This window comes from Gigantopelta aegis, chromosome 1 (assembly GCF_016097555.1).
Source record: "Gigantopelta aegis isolate Gae_Host chromosome 1, Gae_host_genome, whole genome shotgun sequence".
NCBI classification, from domain to species: Eukaryota; Metazoa; Mollusca; class Gastropoda; order Neomphalida; family Peltospiridae; genus Gigantopelta; species Gigantopelta aegis.
In genome coordinates, this window is record NC_054699.1 from 34,341,275 (window position 1) to 34,360,772 (window position 19,498).

General features: G+C 38.4%; 1 protein-coding gene across 4 annotated transcripts; it reads left to right on the forward strand.

The window, feature by feature from the left end:
* The first annotated feature begins 4,467 nt into the window (after window positions 1–4,467).
* LOC121374098 lies at window positions 4,468–18,515 on the forward strand. Of its 4 annotated transcripts, XM_041501042.1 has the most exons (5): window positions 4,505–4,606; window positions 8,596–8,811; window positions 13,774–14,203; window positions 14,645–15,234; window positions 17,601–18,515. In XM_041501042.1, the coding sequence occupies exons 3-4, from the start codon at window positions 13,778–13,780 to the stop codon at window positions 15,212–15,214; spliced, it is 996 nt and encodes a 331-aa protein (XP_041356976.1). In that variant the 5' UTR covers window positions 4,505–4,606; window positions 8,596–8,811; window positions 13,774–13,777; the 3' UTR covers window positions 15,215–15,234; window positions 17,601–18,515. The 4 variants fall into 4 exon arrangements, with proteins under 4 accessions (XP_041356960.1, XP_041356976.1, XP_041356968.1 ...); XM_041501026.1 differs by lacking the exon at window positions 8,596–8,811 and having other exon boundaries at window positions 4,468–4,606; XM_041501034.1 differs by lacking the exon at window positions 4,505–4,606 and having other exon boundaries at window positions 8,380–8,811.
* The last annotated feature ends 983 nt before the right edge of the window (window positions 18,516–19,498 follow it).

Genomic DNA, 19,498 nt, shown 5'->3' on the forward strand with positions numbered 1-19,498 from the left:
GGTATTGCTGCGGCTGTGGAGGTGGCAGTAGTCAATCGTTCCCGAAGGTGGCGTACCCGGATGTAGCGGTCCTGCCCGGGGTAGTGACCCGTGGTCGACCGGATCTAGGGAGGTCACGTGTTGATCCATGTTGCTGGTAACGGTCCCACAGTCTGGAGATGGTGCTTGGGGACACATGGAATGCCCTGGCAACGGCCGTTCTGGATTCGCGTGCGTCTAATCGGCCGATGGCATTGTTTCTCTGCGGTTCACTGAGACGTGGCATGTCCTGGATTGTCAACTGTCGGCCAGATACAGAGGCCAGGCAAGCGAACACCCTGCACTTTTATACTGTCGGTGTTCATGTTGCACGTGCAGACAACGCACGTGCAGTGGTGACATGGTTTGCACGTGGCTGCGTTTTTGCGAATATTCACATTTTGGAACTTTATTGTACAGTAGCTGCGTTTTATCGAATGTAACCGTGGGAATGTGTTTGGGACATGCAATGACCTTATATTCACAAAGCATGAACCGGTAGGAAACATAAAATCGGAGTTATAACCCATTTGTACCCTTTTGCGTTTCTTTTTTTGAAGAGTATATATATATATATATATATATATATATATATATATATATATATATATATATACAAATGTATATTGTTTTAACATGCATTGAGATGGACATTCATAGGTGCAACTACACGTATATATTAGATGCCACATTTTATTGTCTATGACTTGTATTTGTGAGAAAGGGAGCTAAACGCCAAAACTAACGTCGTCAGATCAGAACACTAAAAATGTTTTAAGTTAATTTTATAAGCAAAGGGACATTTGAAAAAACCCGAATATAACTAAGAATATTACTTTGATGATGATGATGCTGTTGCTGTTGCTGCTGCTGTTGATGATGATGATACTAGTTATTGTTTTTGTCGTTTATTTATTTATATTTCTTAAAACACAGATGTGTACCCTTTTATTAATTATATGGTCAAGGACAGGATAATACTTTATTTGCAATCTACAAAGATAAATAACTAACTATTTGTGGAAATCTGTAACGGTAAATGTACAGCTCTATTGTTGTCTAATCTACGCAGATAATTTTAATCCTGAAATTATTCAGTGCGGTCAAACGCGATTAACCAGACGCGTATTTAACATGTGTAATACGAAATCGTATGACATGTTTATTTATTACGTATCATGCTGTTACCAACAGCGGATCACGAGGCAGCTGTGTCATTTAATTGCTAAGTATAAACATGAATTAGTTTAACAACTCGTTTGTATAGCTATACATATTTTGGTGTACAGACCCATTGAAACTTTGAACGTATCTTAAGCTTTTTTGTGGGGTTTGCATATTTAAAGAATAAGTAACGAGCTACAAGGAAAGAAAGACATGTTTTATTTAACGACACACTCAACACATTTTATTTATAGTTATATGGCGCCAGACATATGGTTAAGGACCACACAGATATTGAGAGGAAACCCGCTGTCGCTGTCGTTCATAGGCTACTCTTTCCGATTAGCAGCAAGGGATCTTTTATATGCACCATCCCACAGACAGGGTAGTACGTACCACGGCCTTTGATATACCAGTCGTGGTGCACTGGCTGGAACGAGATATAGCCCAATGGGTCCACCGTCTGGGATAGATCCCACACCGACCGCGCATCGAGCGAACGCTGTACCACTAGGTTCCGTCCCGCGCGAGCTACAAGGAATTACGAATTTCTGTCCCGATTGACACTATCGGAAGGGAGATATTACAACATTAAAATAAAGTTTGTTTTGTTTAACGACACCACTAGAGGACATTGATTTATTAATCATCGGCTATTGGATGTCAAACATTTGATAATTCTGATACAGTCTTAGACAGGAAACCCGCTACAATTTTTCCATTAGTAGCAAGGGATTTTAAAAAAATACATTAACAATCCCATAGACAGGATAGCAAATACCACGGCCTTTGATATACCAGTCGTGGTGCACTGGCTCGAACGAGAACTAGCCGACCGCGCATCAGGCGAGCGCTTTACCACTGGGCTACGTTCCGTCCCGTGATTTACAGTGCGCAGTGGCGTAGGCTAGGGTGGGGTGGGGTGGGTTCGGGGGGTGGGGGTGGGGGTGGACGAATCCACCCCCCCCCCCCAACCGCTGAAGCAAATGGTCCGCTTTCAGAACTAAAACATACAGGTTTATACATACTAGTATGGAGTTTCTGGTGGTGCAAAAACAAAATAGAAAAAGGTCCACTTGGTTCATATTCGACCCCCCCCACCCCCACCCCCACCCCACCCCCCAGGTCCAGATCACGCTACGCCCCTGGTGTGTGTGTGTGTGTGTGTGTGTGTGTGTGTGATATGCGTATATCGTAATAACATTTAGGGCCTAATGACTGCTTCGTTGGCGTCTCTCTCTCTCTCTCTCTCTCTCTCTCTCTCTCTCTCTCTCTCTCTCTCTCTCTCTCTCTCTCTCTCTCTCTCACTAACCAACTAACCCACTGTCCTGGATAGACAGCCCAGATAGCTGAGGGTACCCAGGACAGCGTGCTTGAAGTTTAATTGGATATAATCACGAAAATAAGTTGAAATGACTGCCTGCTATGACCCTATCCCCCACCCCCACCCCCACCCCTAATAAGACAACTTCCGCTACCCTGTACCAAGAAACGTAAATGATGCAACTGATGAACTGAGCTGCAGTATCTACAAATAATTTAGAATTAAAAAAAACACTGTGCACCACCATTGGAAGATTTCTTTTAACAAATTAATTACATGTTCAAGCCGTACCTTTTTGTTTATTATTATTCAAAATTTATTCAACAACGTTCAGACACATATAATTACAATGTGTAACAAGAATATAATTAATACAATTCATACATAGTTAACATACGTAAGAAGAATACCATTTAACATAGAAGTATCTATAGTAAACGGGTACGTAACCAAAACATTTAAAATGTTGGCCCCTTCGTCGGAGGAACACCAGTGCATGAGACTAGATCAATTCTTATAATACATATAGCAACGGGTTTTGGGTGTTTTTTTAAGTAATGATAGACGGCTACGTTCTTTACACAGAGGTAGAAAATCCGTTTCAACAATGATAATAATAATACTATTATAAGTTAGATATTAGATAAATTTAAAGGTCCTCGCCAAAATATAACACAAAACATTGCACACATACACAAAATGGTGTCAGTCTGATATCTATGTCACATGATGTTAATTTAATTGGCGACCCCCCCCCCCCCACACACACACCCCTTACTCCCTAAAAAAAACAATTAAATAAAAAAAAAAACATAACCCAAACCCATCAAGCCCGCCCCCCCCCCCCCCAATTTTTTTTTTACTTAAAATAATAATAATAATAATTATTGTTATTATCACATTGACGTTTGTATGTCTATATCACGCCAGATCTACATTATCTTTCTTTCTTTTTTCTTTTTTCATCCAGACTGACAGTTGAACAATTAAAGAAACAGACCCTAGTTTCAACCCGTGAAAATTAACACGAAGTAACATAGTAACATAGATATAATACACGTATTTAAAATGTAATACATTTATTACAAACACTGTTACTTTGTATTACGTGGAAACAATATCTTACATACATTGTTACACGACTGACCGGCCTCGGTGGCGTCGTGGTTAGGCCATCGGTCTACAGGCTGGTAGGTACTGGGTTCGGATCCCAGTCGAGGCATGGGATTTTTAATCCAGATACTGACTCCAAACCCTTAGTGAGTGCTCCGCAAGGCTCAATGGGTAGGTGTGAACCATTTGCACCGACCAGTGATCCATAACTGGTTCAACAAAGGCCATGGTTTGTGCTATCCTGCCTGTGGGAAGCGCAAATAAAAGATCCCTTGCTGCTAATCGGAAAGAGTGGCCCATGTAGTGGCGACAGCGGGTTTCCTCTCAAAATCTGTGTGGTTCTTAACCATATGTCTGACGCCATATAACCGTAAATAAAATGTGTTGAGTGCGTCGTTAAATAAAACATTTCTTTCTTTTGTTACACGATTGAATAACATTATCATAATATTTTTTTAATAGCAATTTACAACTGAACAATGAACACTCGCTTTTGGTGGAAAACAGTACCGACGTGTTAACCCAATACCTACATTATTGAAGTCGATGTGTAAACACACACACACACACACACACACACACACACACACACACACCCGCAAACTACGAAACGAAACAAACAAAAAACAAACGAAACTACAAAAAAAAACCCAAGCTAAAACAACGAAACCTTTTTGCACATTAAAAAAAGGTGTTTTTTTAAAGATCGTGAGCAGGGGTAGGGGGCAATTTTTGTTTATTATATGTTTCGCGGTCTGTAAGTATAACGTAAACATGAAGACATTATGATTATACCATTTTCAACCAATGAACGGCAATATGTGTGTTTTCCTCGTGACTAAAAATAACAACTAATTACGATCTCTGACCAGTTCAGGGGGCGGAGTTTATATCTTGTTGTTTTTCACTGAGATTCGACATAAAACTGGCTTCACAAAGAATACTCATTTCTACGTTTAAAAATAATCGGTGACAGATATAAAACAGGTAAGATACACGTTTTCTTCACAGTTACAGAATACTGCGTATAACACACAGTTAGAGTGTTTATAACGTCGTATGTTTACAGCGATCATGTACATTCTACCCGTTATTCAGGTGGCCTTGACCACTGTTGACCGTAGGTGACTGTCCGTTAGTCAGTTATATTGTCAATACGTGTTGTGTTACAATGTTGCCGCTTAAACATTATACCTGGACCCCATCTACGATCGAACCTTAATATACTGTTTGACTATTTAAAAATACTCTGTATCTCTCGATAGGGATAGTCCTCTGCGAGAGGAGCAGCGGGATGCGGGAGATCTTCTCTCTCGAGATCTCTCTCTCCTCTCTCTCTCTCTCTTCAGTCTCTAGAGGGAAGGAAAGAAGAAAAGAAAGACCCCTCCCCTCCCCCCCCCTAGAGAGAGATCTCTCTCTTCTCTGGGTCTGTGTCTGTCCCGCGATCTCTCTCTAGAGAGACGATATATTCTCTCCTATGAGGAGATCTCCTCTCTTCTAGGTTCTCTATCTTTATGTCTATTCTCTATCTGTCTCTCTCTCTCTAGTATCTCTATATCATGAGTCATTCCTCATGGAAAATTCTCTAACTATATCTATATTATGTGCCTATCTGTCTGTATACCTATGTAATTATACTCCTCCTCTTTATCTATATATCTCCTCTATCTAGTATCGACAACTGTCTATCTATCTATCATATCCCTATATAATACTCTATATGACTTTATTCATCTATATTGGAGTCTATAATCACTCTCTCTCCTTCATATCGATATCCTTATCTCTATCTCCCTCTCACTCTTGTCTAATCTATCTATATCTCTATCTCTAATCTCTCTCTCTCTCTCTTATCTTGGATCTCTCGTATATCTCTATCTGTCTCTTTTACTCTCTCTCTCTCCAGATCTATCTCTCTGTTACTATCTCTCTACTTCTATCTATATATCTATATGGTACTCTCTCTATCTCTAGTCTCTGTATCTCTGTCTCTCTCTCTCCTTGTCTATCTCTCTGTATCTCTCTCTCTCTCTGTATCTCTCTACTCTCTCTATCTCTCTTCTCTCTCTTATCTCTATCTCTCTCTTCTGTATCTGTATCTCTTCTATCTATCTCAATATCTCTCTCTCTCTATCTCCTATCTCTCATATATCTCTCGCTATGCGACATAAATCACTATCCCCTCCCTCAAACCCTCTCTCACTCTCTCTCCTTCTCTCTCTCTCTACTCTCTCTCATCCTCTGTCTGTCTCTCTCTCTCTCTATCTCTATCTCTCTCTATGTCTGTCGCTCTCTCTGATCTCTCTCTCTCTCTCTGTATATCTCTCTGATCTCTCTCTCTCTCTATTTACTCTCTCTATGTATCTTTCTTGTCACTCCTCCCTCCCCCTCCCTACCCTCTCGCTATATCTCTCTACTGTTGACTTCTCTGTCCTTCCTCCTCCATCTCCGTCTCTCTCTCTCTCTCTCTCTATCTCTCTCTATCGCTCTCTATCTCTCTCTCTCTCTATCTCTCTCTCTCTCTCTCACTCACATCTCTCTCTCTCTCTCTCTCTCGTTTCTGTCTCTCTCTCTCCGTATATCTGTCTTTCTCTCTCTCTCTCTCTCTTACTCCTCTCTCTCTACTCTGTATCTCTCTCTCTCTCCGTATCGCTAGATCTCTCCTCTCTCTCTCTATCTCTCTCTGTATCTGTATCTCTATATATATCTCTGTCTCTCTCTCTCTCTCTCTCTCTCTGTATCTCTCTCTCCTCTCTCTCTCTCTCTGTATCTGTATCTCTCTCTCTCTCTCTATCTCTCTCTCTCTCTCTCTCTCTCTCTCTCTATCTCTCTCTCTCTCTCTCTCTCTCTGTATCTGTCCCCCTCTCTCTCTCTCTCTCTCTCTCTGTCTGTATCTGTCCCTCTCTCTCTCTCTCTCTCTCTCTCTCTGTATCTCTCTCTCACTCTCTCTCTGTCTCTCTCTCTCTCTCTCTCTCTCTCTCTCTCTCTCTCTCTCTCTCTCTGGGACCATATATGTATAGCTATCTGGGACCATATATATAGCTGTCTGGGATCATATATATATAGCTGTCTGGGACCATATACTTAGCTGTCTGGGACCATATATATAGCTGTCTGGGACAATATACATAGCTGTCTGGGACCATATACATAGCTGTCTGGGACCATATACATAGCTGTCTGGGACAATATACTTAGCTGTCTGGGACCATATACTTAGCTGTCTGGGACCATATATATAGCTGTCTGGGACCATATATATATATATAGCTGTTGGGTATAGAGCTGGGCAGTATACCATATATACCGTAATTTCGGTATTGAAAAATGTTATCCGCCATTTACTAAAGCACTAACAATATATCTGACAAGTGCAAAATAGCTGAAAAGAAGAGACGAGAGCCATGTGTATGGAATTTAATTTTACTTAGATGAAATTAGCAAGTGAGATTTAACTCAGGCATGCATGCATTTAAAGGCAAGTATACCGAAAATACTGCTTGATGTCGGTATCAGTATTGTGTCAATACCGAATACCAAATACCGAAAGCACCCCCAAAATATTGATACCGATATCAATCCTGAAATTTCAATACCGCCCAGCTCTTAGTTGGGTAGTAATACAGATAGGTAACAAACATGCGGAGGCGGGGGGACGTAGCTCAGTGGTTCAATGCTCACCTGATGCACAATCGATCTAGGATCGATCCTCATCGGTGGGCTCATTAGGCTATTTCTCGTTCGAGTGCTCCACAACTGGTGTAACAAAGACCATGGTATGTACTATCCTGTCTGTATGATGGTGCATATAAAAGATCCCTTGCTGCTAATCAAAAAGTGTAGCCCATGAAGTGGCGACAGTGGGTTTTCTCTCCCAATATCTGTGTTGTCCTTAACCGTATGTCTGATGTCGTATAAGCGTAAATAAAACATGTTGAGTGCGTCATTAAATAAAACATTTCCTTCTTCTTATTATTAATGCAAGTGTGTGTGTGTGTGTATATGTAATATATATATATATATAAAAAGATATTGTTAAACAATAATAATTAATATAGTGGTTGTTCTTTAGGCTGGCGGACTAGTCGAAATTCTGGCAGGCTAGTAAATTTGAGCTGGTTCTTGTCTGGCGGGCTAGTGAAATATTATCCATTTCTGCACCCCTACTGTATGGCATATATACATATGATGGCAGCCAACGTGTCAGGATTGTGTTCCTTCATTTCCACCTGTCTCCACCACCTAGGTGCTGCATGTATACATGTACAGCACAGCCTGTCAGCCAAGTTTATTACAGTGGCGTATCATGTGTCTTGATGCCAGTTCATTGTGAGTCAGTGAATTTATTACCCTGTCTGCACGACCTATTAGTCACATGACCTGGTCAGTCAGATTCACATGGCTTTGACCACACAGGTCAACTGTTTAAGGAAACAAAAAGAACAGTCTTCACCATGAGCTAAATGAAGATGAGCTGTAGATTACTCTCCTGAAATGGTGCTGGGCGAGCAGTCACATCAAGTTTATAATAAAATACATTCAGTAGCAGATCCAGAAAATCCATTTGGGGGAGGGGGGGGGGGGGGGGCAGTGACATGAGGCAGAATGCCAATGGAACTTTGGTGGAGGTTTGGAGGGGATCATAAAAAAAGAAAATTAATATGTAATACAATTATAACTGTCACAAAATTTAGGGGGGCCTGCCCCCCCCCCCCCCCCCCCCTTAGATCCGCCTCAATTTGTAATTTTCTCAAACCTTTTTGTTTGTTTGTTTGGTTTACCACTATACCACTGGGCTACGTCCCAACCCCACTCAGGCCTTTACCTTTATGTTTTTCAGTGGTAGCCTACCGGGCTACCAGGTTATGAAATATGATAGCCCTCAGTAACATTGGTAGCCCCATTATTTTAATAAATTAAAAAAAGATAAAAATCATTAATTTTTATTTAAATGTTTTAGATGGGTTTTTTTTTAGGTGTTTGTTGATTGCAGAGTAACTAGATGTACAAAAGAAAATCTAGTAGCCCGGCGGACTACCAGGTTTAGACATCTGGTAGCGTGAGCAAGAAATCAGTATCCAAAACACCCCGGGCTATTGCTAAGGTCGAATCCTGCCTCTTCTAACACTTTCCAGCCGAGTGTGGAGGGGAGAGGAAGTGATTACTCACCGTATCTGGAAAAGACTGGAAGAGTGTGTGATTAACAAGACATCAGCAGAGATTATTGTTATTATTTATCCTATAAAAACTAGGGTCTGTCCCTGTAATTTACTGCTAATTAAAATATTGGTGTATTAGTTGTTAATAAATCAAATACACATGTACTTCAAATTCTGGTGTACATGTGAATACCTGTAATGCAGATAGTACTATGTGTATTATACACTATTTTATCCTATAATTTACCCATGATATCCATGTCATAAACCCATGTGATAATTTTAGTGTATATTAACCCAGTTAATAATGGTATGCAAATTTGCAAGGTCTCTTGGTAATGTGTTGCTGTTGATGGATCATTTGTTTACAAGCCAACAAGACCTGTGTACCTGAACGTAACCTTTTCAAAGATTTAGTTAAAATGTGTGACGTCAAACTAATTTGTGATAATCATGATAACGTCATATTACCAATGGTGGCTACTTTAGTACTGTGATTTACTAAACATTTAATTAAAATGTTATTTTAGAAGTGTTATAGGATAAATAGAATTCACTACTCATATTTTTTAATATGTAAAATATCAACCTTGTCTAGTTAATCGGTATTTGCTTGGCAGAGCCTCGACAAATACTGATTAACGTAGACTCATTTGATATTTTTCATATTAAAAAATACTCGTGACGAATCCTCTGTTTATTATTATTACTGTGTTCTTTTTTAAAAAGGTACACATACATGTATGTGCTCAACAAATAGATCTGATACATGAATTAGTCAATTCTTAATAATGTTTTGTATAAATTATTAACATTTTGGAAAACATTATCTGAGCCCTGTTGTTAATGATATTAAGTGTCCATAGGAACTGGGGCAGGTCATAGAGCAGCACTTGGTAAAAACACTCTTCTGATACACGGTTGATCTGGGATCGATCCCCGTCGGTGGGCCCATTGGGCTATTTCTCGTTCCTCCCAGTGCTTCACAACTGGTGTAACAAAATTTGTGGTATGTACATTGTACTATCCTGTCTGTGGGATGGTGTATATAAAAGATTCCAGGGCTTCTAAAAAATTTTTTATAAAATCTATTAGCCATGGGATCAGTGATTTTAAAAATGTACTAGCCACGTTTTAAAATTCACTAGCGCTACTTAACTTTAAGTTAATACAATTTTACTAAATAATAATAATAATCAGATATGTCACCTAAAGAGGGAGATAGAGCTTAAAAACACTAACATTGGGGTTGGGGTGGGGTCAGGATATTCATATTTACAAAATAGACATAACTGATCTCTTTTTGTTTTCACTAGCCATCGGGCATGGCAGTAGTAATTATTTACTAGCCCAGCATTGAATATCACTAGCTATGGCAGTGGGGCTTTCATAAACTAGATGCCCTGAAGATTCCTTGCTGCTACTTGAAAAGAGTAGTTCACAATGGTGACAGTTGGTTGCCTCTCTCATTATCTCTTAGTTCATCAAAGTAAACAAAAAGAAAGAAAGAAATGTTTTATTTAACGATGCACTCAACACATTTTATTTACGGTTATATGGTGTCAGACATATGGTTAAGGACTACACAGATTTTGAGAGGAAACCCGCTGTCGCCATTACATGGGCTGCTCTTTCTGATTAGCAGCAAGGGATCTTTTATTTGTGGCCTTTGTTGAACCAGTTATGGATCACTGGTCAGTGCAAGTGGCTTACACCTACCCATTGAGCCTTGTGGAGCACTCACTCAGGGTTTGGAGTCGGTATCTGGATTAAAAATCCCATGCCTCGACTGGGATCCGAACCCAGTACCTACCAGCCTGTCGACCGATGGCCTAACCACGACGCCACCGAGGCTGGTCAAAGTAAACCTTAACATACATTGATGTATGCTGAGGTTTACTTTGTTGAATTAATTATCTATATGATCCTTAACCATATGTCTGACACCATATAGCCATACATTAAAATGTGTTAAAGGGACAGTCCTGAGTTTGTTGCAATTTTTAAGATGTTATTGACTAACAGTAACAGAGACTTTTTAAAGATTGTAATTACATATCAAATACATTTTTCTGCATAAAATATTAGTTGCTGCATGTATATTAAACGTGTTTCTGATCGTTCTAATATTTGTACTAGGTTAAATTTCATTTTATTTCCTAAAATATTTTTTTTTTGGTATGTACGAAATTATTTGAAGAGAAAATCCAGTTTGGGCTATTTACAAATATTAAGATGACCAGAAACACATAGAATATACAGACACTGATATTGTAAACAAGAAAATATATTTAATGCATATTTTTAGACTTTAAAGGAAGGGACAATCAAGGCATTTGATCTGGTATGCATATTCAACGATATATAATGCACATTATTGCTTAATATCAACAAGTATAATTGTATAGTTAATTAATAAAATGGTTAAATGTGACGACTATTATATATAACGGGCGCAGCCATTTTGTATCATCCCAGTGAATACGCCTTCTGGCGAGCTGGTGGTTATGTAATACCTAACGTGTCACGTCAGGCATTAGTCTTCAAACTGAAGAAACAAAACATACCTGATTTTTGCGGATGCATCGCAATATTCTGTAATAATAGTCATCCCAGTAAGCCAGCAACAACTATATATTATGTTTAATACAAAATAAACCACCATTGTCAAAGTGTTGAAATAACTGTATTATGGTTTGTACATAAATTAACCCACGTACTGAAATAATAATCGGAATGTTTTCGTAGTTAATTGGTCTTTTCTTTCCGTTGCCTGTACCTGTGGTTCTTGATTGGCAGGTGTATATTTAGATGGTCCCCAGACACTGTGTCTAGACACACTAAAAAGACGTGCCTCTTTTATTAAGATCACAGGGTATTGTGTTAACTGGACGGACACCCCTCTAATCGTAATCGATCAGCCGCTCTGCTTTATTACTGTAAGTAATTCTGTAAAACCCTTGATTAAGTAGACTTTTCCATCTAAATTCACAAAACTGACCAATTACGTAGTCCCAAAGAAAAGAAAATTACAACTTGGGTATCGTGAGTGGTAGTTTTTGCTTGAACGTAGCATACCAATAGGCCTAATAATATGCTTTTTTTTCCTTTGGATTTTAAAAAAAAGAAAAATACTATAACTCCATTTCATTCTATTGATTCAAATTGAAATTTATTTAGTTCAATAGTTTATTATACTATCAAGTCATTTATGTTGTTTTACAAGTCAGGTTGATGAAAGCGAAGTGCCTTGTCGTAAATTAGAGCGTTTGTTTACACTTTGCATAGAGCAGATGGACGGAGCTGACGTCACTTCGCCCCAAGCTATACCACCGGACGTCACAAAAACAAAACAAAATGGCTGCCCCCAGTTAGCAGGAATAATCTTGTTTTTTTATTAACTCTAAAATTACGCATTTTTCATTTGCTAAAATGTCAGTATGTGTTGGTGGTCCGGGTATGCATCTTTCCAACACATAAGGCTCTTGTTGGAGTTTAGTCTACCTTTAAAAGATTTTATTAGTCTGAAACATCTTACAACGCAGGAAACTCAGGACATTCCCTTTATTAGTGCATCGTTAAATAAAACATTCCTTTCTTTCTTTTTAAAAAACACTTTAAATCTGAAATTTGGGGCAGGATCTAGCTCATTTGGTGTAGCACATGCCTGGGGTGCTCAGGTTGAAGGATCAAATCCCCTTAGGGGACCAATTCTCTGATAGTTTCTTTTCATGTCCTAACCATCAGCTATTAGAATAGAATAGATGTTTAACAACACCCTAGCATGAAAAATACATCGGCTATTGGATGTCAAACATATGGTAATTTTGACACGTATTCTTAGAGAGAAAACCTGCTACATTTATTAGTAGCAAGGGATCTTTTATATGCACCATCCCACAGACAGGATAGCACGTACCATGGCCTTTGATGAGAAGAAAACAAATGTGTTTTGTTTAACAACACCACTAGAGGTATATCAGTGGCTGTGGTATGCGCTGTCTGTCTGTAGGAAAGTACATATAACACTATTAAAAGATCCCTTGCTGCTAATTGAAAAGTGTAGTAGGTTGTCTCTGACATCAACATGTTAGAATTATCAAATGTTTGACATCCACTAGATGGTGATTAATAAATCAATGTGCTCTAGTGGTGTTGTTAAACAAAACAAACTTTAATATATTCCAGGAACATTAGGTTTTTAACTCGGAAATAAATAGCACATACTGTAGCTGATTTTTTCAGGATAGATGCAGAACAACATTAATAATAACATCAAAAGTCCCCAAGTTTCCAAGGTGTGCTAATATCACAACAGATGTAAAGATAACATGTCAGATGGTGATTAATGAATCAATGTGCTTTGGTGATGGTGTTAAACCAAACAAATTTTTAACTTTAACTCTCTCTCTCTCTGTGTCTCTCTCCATCCTTTTCTCTCTCTTTTCATCGACCTTAGTGGTGTTCAGTGTTTCCCCTAGGGGTCGGAAGGACCCCACACCGACCCTGTGAATTTGTTTACCGGGGCCGTAAAAATTGTAACCATTAAAAAAAGGGACGAGTTCACTTCTGTGATTAATTCACCGATATTATAAAAATAAAAATAAAATGCAAATGCCAGTAGTCATAAATATACTAGTATTCCACAAATATGTACATTGTTAGAGCCCGGTGGCCAGTGAGGAGAAAACAAACCATCATGATGATGATCGAATGAAAAAAAACAACAAATTAACCAACATCGATCATATGTAAAAAGGAACACCGTTGACAAACTTTAAGTTTAACTGTATTTTTCTCTCTGTCCCTTTCCATCTCTCTCTCTCTCTCTCTCTCTCTATCTCTCTCTCTCTCTCTCTCTCTCTCTCTCTCTCTCTCTCTCTCTCTCTCTCTCTCTCTCTTTCTCACCCCCTCTCTCCCTCTCTCTCTCCATCAACCTTAATGGTGTTAAACATTTGTGATTTAACTTTAAGTTTAACTGTATTTTTTCCCCAGCATCATGCCTGCAGCCAGGAAGGGTGGTTTTAACATGTGTGCGTTGGTGGTGAACTTCATCCTGGTGGTTATTCTCGTGTTCGGTGGCGTCGCCGTCTACCTGCACCAGGTGAAATACAAGGGAGGCACCCACTGGTATCACCCGACCGACATGATCGACATCAACAGCATGAGTTCCGACATGTCTTCGACATGGTGCAACGGCTACAAGGTCAGCGGAGACAAAGCCACATCATTCAGCGTCTACCTGCTGCCGTATTCCTCCACCAGATTAGACCCGTACAACCGGACCTTGCAGAGTGTTAATATGGAAGATATTGAAGCGGGATCAAAAGACCAGGCGTTGTCACTCTTTCTGTTGGAAGGAACAACGTTGAAGATCGATGCGTGTAGAAAGCACATCGACAGACTGGACAATGTGTCATCGCAGGTTATTTTTTTAGTATTATTTTTAAAAAATCTTTTATTGTTAGGCCTACTCTGGCAGTTACCAAATTCGTCAATTGAAATGTCTTTTTTTAAATTGCTCTTTGGTTAGGAAATAACTGGGGTTTTATGATGTTAAAAGTTAATACTAGTAATCAATAGTTTGGCGTAGACCAATTGAGAATTGTTTTGGAGCACTACAGCCAGAAGGCAGGGCAACAAGTCCATTTTCAACAAGTGTCTTAATATTACATGCACACATTCAAAATAATGAAGTGTGAACAGTTTCATGTTTTCGTAATAAAACAACTTTCAGAAGTCATCTTTGAGTATGGTGACCTGTTATTACCATGCAGAATAAGACGTGTATTTTGAAATTGGCAAATACTTTCCATATTAGAAAAACTCTTTTGACGAATCCTCTATTTATGACGTTTCCCCGCAGGTGCTGCTGTTTCGCGGAGGTGGGTTCAAAACATGGGAGAGCAACATGAACTGTAAGACCTGCTACATAAAGCACTTCCCGATCACCGCATGGTGCAACAAGAACCAGACCAACACCAGCAGCTTCACCATCGCCACGCGGGACACCTACTCCATTGTCCTTGCCCGCGTCAACTCCAGCCGTGTCGGCAAGAAAGTTTACGTCCTGTCCAGCGTCACGCTGAACAAGACCCGCTACTACACCGACGACGCGATTCAGTCCTGTCTTGACAAAAATGAATGCACTGTCAATTTAGATTACGCCACTGATCGCGATGTCATCGTGGAGATTGGTGCCAACCCGCAGGTTTATGACGCGTACTTCGACTCACATTGTCAGGACCGAGTCATCCTGTGGGTGGGCGTGTTTCTTCTCATCCCAGGATTCCTGATCTTCGCAGTGCTCGCGGCGATAACACTCGGAGAACTGTACCTGAAGAGGAGGCAGGCGCAGTCGTCCACCAGCGACCCAGAGACACCATCGCAGGGCTATGCAAAGATGAATGATGGTGACGAACTTATAACCAATTAACAGTTGCCGTTACTCAACAGGTAAACCATTAGGCATACCTGGAACCATGCTTATAAAACATTTAAAGGCATATTGTCTCAGACCACTGACCTATTTAATGGTCTAACAAAGTATGACTTGAACAAAAATAATTTGATTTGTTCCTAAATGTACTTTATTCAACCATCTTCATAACCACCATACTCCATTTATTAATGATATTTTGTAAAAATAATTGAACTATGGCAATGGTCCATAATTCAAATACTAAAATTGCCGAGAGGGTTGACTTGGATTTCACTCCATCATGGTTCAGTTAAGGTGATGCGATAGCTAGATTTGGTTTCCAACAATTAATGTAATTTTTATTTATTATCCATTATTAGAGAAATAAGGTCTTTAAATCCGTGACAGTATGCCTTTAAGAGTCCAGACACAATCTCTAATGAAAGAAATGTTTTATTTAACGACGGTCTCAACACATTTTAATTATGGTTATATGGCGTCACACATATGGTTACGGACCACACAGATATTTAGAGAGGAAATCCGCTGTCGCCACTTCATGGGCTACTCTTTCCGATTAGCAGCAAGGGATCTTTTATATGCACCATCCCACAGACAGGATAACACATACCACGATCTTTTATATAGCAGTCATGGTGCACTGGCTGTGACGAGACAATCTCTAATGACGTCACATGCATACAAGTTGTATGGCTTTGTCATGATATTAGTGTCTCAGACTCTATTGGAGGTAGCACTAAACCAAATAATTTCTGGCTGGGTCAAAGTTTGTTCGAGGTGCACCAAACTTTTGATAGAGTGTATTGGTTGTAAAAAATATTAGTTTCATCTGGGCTAAAAATGTATGCAATTTTATTTCATCTAGTACCAGTGTCAAGTAGCCTTGTGCTTGGAACCTGTAAAAAAAAAAAAGTACTCAAATTTTGTGCGAAACTAGAGATGTTGTAAAAAATATCTGGTTACACTGAAAATGAGCCATGAAAGGTACCACTTTCTTCAGTTAATACTTTGAGGTAGGGGTTGTAGTACTGATATTTATGGGTCATAGTTTGGTTGATATATTGCATATAGCATTTTTAAACACAAATGTTAACATGGTCGCCTATGGGATTTTATTTGGTACAGTCATACCTATAGTCTCAAGCCTAGACTAAAAGTTTTACGAGCACCAGGCCTGGCCAGTGTTTATGGTTTGACATACGTCATTGCTCGTGATTGGACAAAGTGATTTCCGTGTGGGCGGGCAAATTTATTTTTACTCTAAATTTCAGTGAATTTGAATGATTGCCCTCTCGCATAATTTCAGGATAGCAGTCTTTTGTTCACCATCGATTTTCAAATGGTAAACTGCCTGGTGCTCAGTTTATTAATAATTAAACTCGACAAACAAATATTACTTATACTCTGTGGGGGTGGGATTTAGTTCATTTGGTGGAGTGTTCACCTGAGCTACTTGGGTCATCAGGTTCAAACCACCTTGGTGGACACTTGGGTTTTTCCCTCCCATCCCGTGTCCCATGACTGGTATATCAAAGGCTGTGATATGTGCTGCCCTGTCTGTGGGAAAGTTGATGTAAAAGATTCCTTGTGGAAAATATATCAGGTTTCCTCTAACACTATGAGTAAAAAAAGACCAAATGTTTGACATTCACTAGCTGATGTTTATTACTCCAGCAGTCACTCATAAAGGGGAAAATATTTTCATATTTTCTCAGTGGGAAATATTCTGCATTGGTTTAACATACACTACTATTGGACAACTTGACGCTTACAAACCAATCACATTGTAGGTACTAAACATGACGTCATCACAATTTGGCAAAGCACACACAATGACATCATCACATAGTTTAAAGCATATACATTTACGTCTTTCTGTTTTCAGTGTTAAACTTGTAATAAAATGGTAGTGTAATGCAATTAATTATAGAATTTTTTTATTACAGACTATATAGAACTTTGTTTTTTGAAAATTATCTTTGAAACATGCTTAAAACACAAAAGTAAAGCAATACCCAGAACAGTGTAAAGTGGTTTACGTTGTTTCTATATACATGGATATGTAGCTGATGTATATCGAAGATAACGGCTTTAAAACCCCCCAAATAGCTTGGGTAATAAATAGAATAACAAACTCGGTACTAATTATTATTAAATTTATGTTCCTCGTGAAATAATTTTCACTCTTGACATAAATTTGATAATAACTGGTAACTTGTTTAATTTTATTATCATCTATGTACTCTAGTGGTGTCGTTAAACAGTTAAACTTTAACTGTATATTTTAAATGCTCTTTACCTCAGTAAAGTCCTACCCTTCATCGCACATTAGGCGAGCATGTTTGTCTAATAGTTTCTATTATATATTTTTATTTTTCAGTGTTTGCTGGGCATTTTGAACAAGCTGTGATGAATTGTACTAAGTCTCGTAAACGGTTGAGTTTATCATTCCACATTCCAGCAACAGACTTGTCAGGGCTTGAAATATGAAGTAAAATATGAACTTTTGTTTTTAAAATGGCAGGCTAAAAGAAATGTGTTCTCGTAGGAAAAAAATATGGTCTGCTGGAAATAGGACAGCATGGGGTTTGAGGTGTGTTTGAGAGCAGTATGGAATTAAAGGCGCACACCCTAGTTTCAGCCCATGAAAATGGACACTAAGTTTAGTTAATATACAAACCTATAACACACATCTGGATAAGGTTACAACAGTGGTTCTGGATATGGGTAGTGTAATCATCTTGGCTTGGACCAAACTATTAAACATTGAGTAAAAAACAAAAATGGCATGCATACATTTTGACCACATATCAAGAAAAAGAATGCAATTTTATTTATTAAAATGTTATGGCTTTGTACCCACCAATTATATGTACATGTACATTGTGTGTCCTCCAACATCAACTACTTTACAGGTATATTTATTTTAATAATAGTACATGTATCTGCTTGGTAGATTATGGGGCCATTCAAATATTATGTAATGCTATTTTGATCAATATTAGACACCCTCCCTCGCCCCTGTATCGCTAGACTATATACCCACCCCCTAATAATTATTACGTAAAGCTTGGAGACCATTCACAAACAAGTCATGCGATGGGTGTAATGTAATTTTAATGTGCTGTTTTGCAATTTGGGAAAGCGTAGATACGCATTTCAACTCTATTTATAATCATTATTGTGTGTTTACATGTAGCTATAACTACCTATGTTAAACATTGTCACTGTGACTGACTGTTTATGCAAAACAAGAGTAATATATATATATATATATATATATATATATATATATATATATATATATATATATATATATACACACGTATATATATATTGGTAATAAAAAATAAAGTGTGTTATGTAAAGCTGTTCGGTACACTCACCCACCCACTTGAGCTTTACATAGTATTTGAATGGCCCTGAAATGATGTATTTAAAATCTTTTTTGTGCCTGTTTTATTTGCATTGTACACTGTTTACTGTAGTGGTAATTAAATGTGCTATTTGAAGTGCTACTTCACAAGCCACACACCCTTCTACTTCATATGTGTGGTTTTTTAACTGACTTGTGTTATGTGTGTTATACTACATGTGTAGTTTGACTCTTGTAATGTATGTATACCTATTAATGGTGGGTGGGTGCATAATTAGAGACGTGCTAATACCACAACCCACTACTAACAACATGTGTTTTAATATATATATATATATATATATATATATATATATATATATATGGAATAACTGGTTACTGTCTTAAGATATCGACTTTATCCTGCGAAGGTTAGAATGGCGAATGCAGCGACCTGAGCAGGATAAAGCCGATATCTTAAGACAATAACTAGTTATTTCTTTTATCCTGCAATCCTACACGTATATTCGGAAAATCATTATTTATTCCAGTTTTGTGTATGCAAAGCGAGTATTGTCAACCTAGCAAGGCTTTTGCCGCATGACGTCATACAAGATACATGACGTCATTATTTGTAAGACGCTAGCTACATTCTGTCACATTCATAAAGTGTTTCTAAACTCCAATTCATAAATAACTATACAAGTTTTGTATTGTTATTGCAAAACTAAAAGTTCTTTGTATTTACTGCACTTCAAGAAATGATTTAATGAGTATGTTTTTTGGAAAATCTACTCTGAAATAATCTACTCTGAAATACTCAAGTTTCACGTGACCTATATTTTTGGTCACTGACCAAAAATATAGAGATTTATCTAGTCATCATAGCTTGCCAATGTATACAGTGATTGCTGGATAAATAT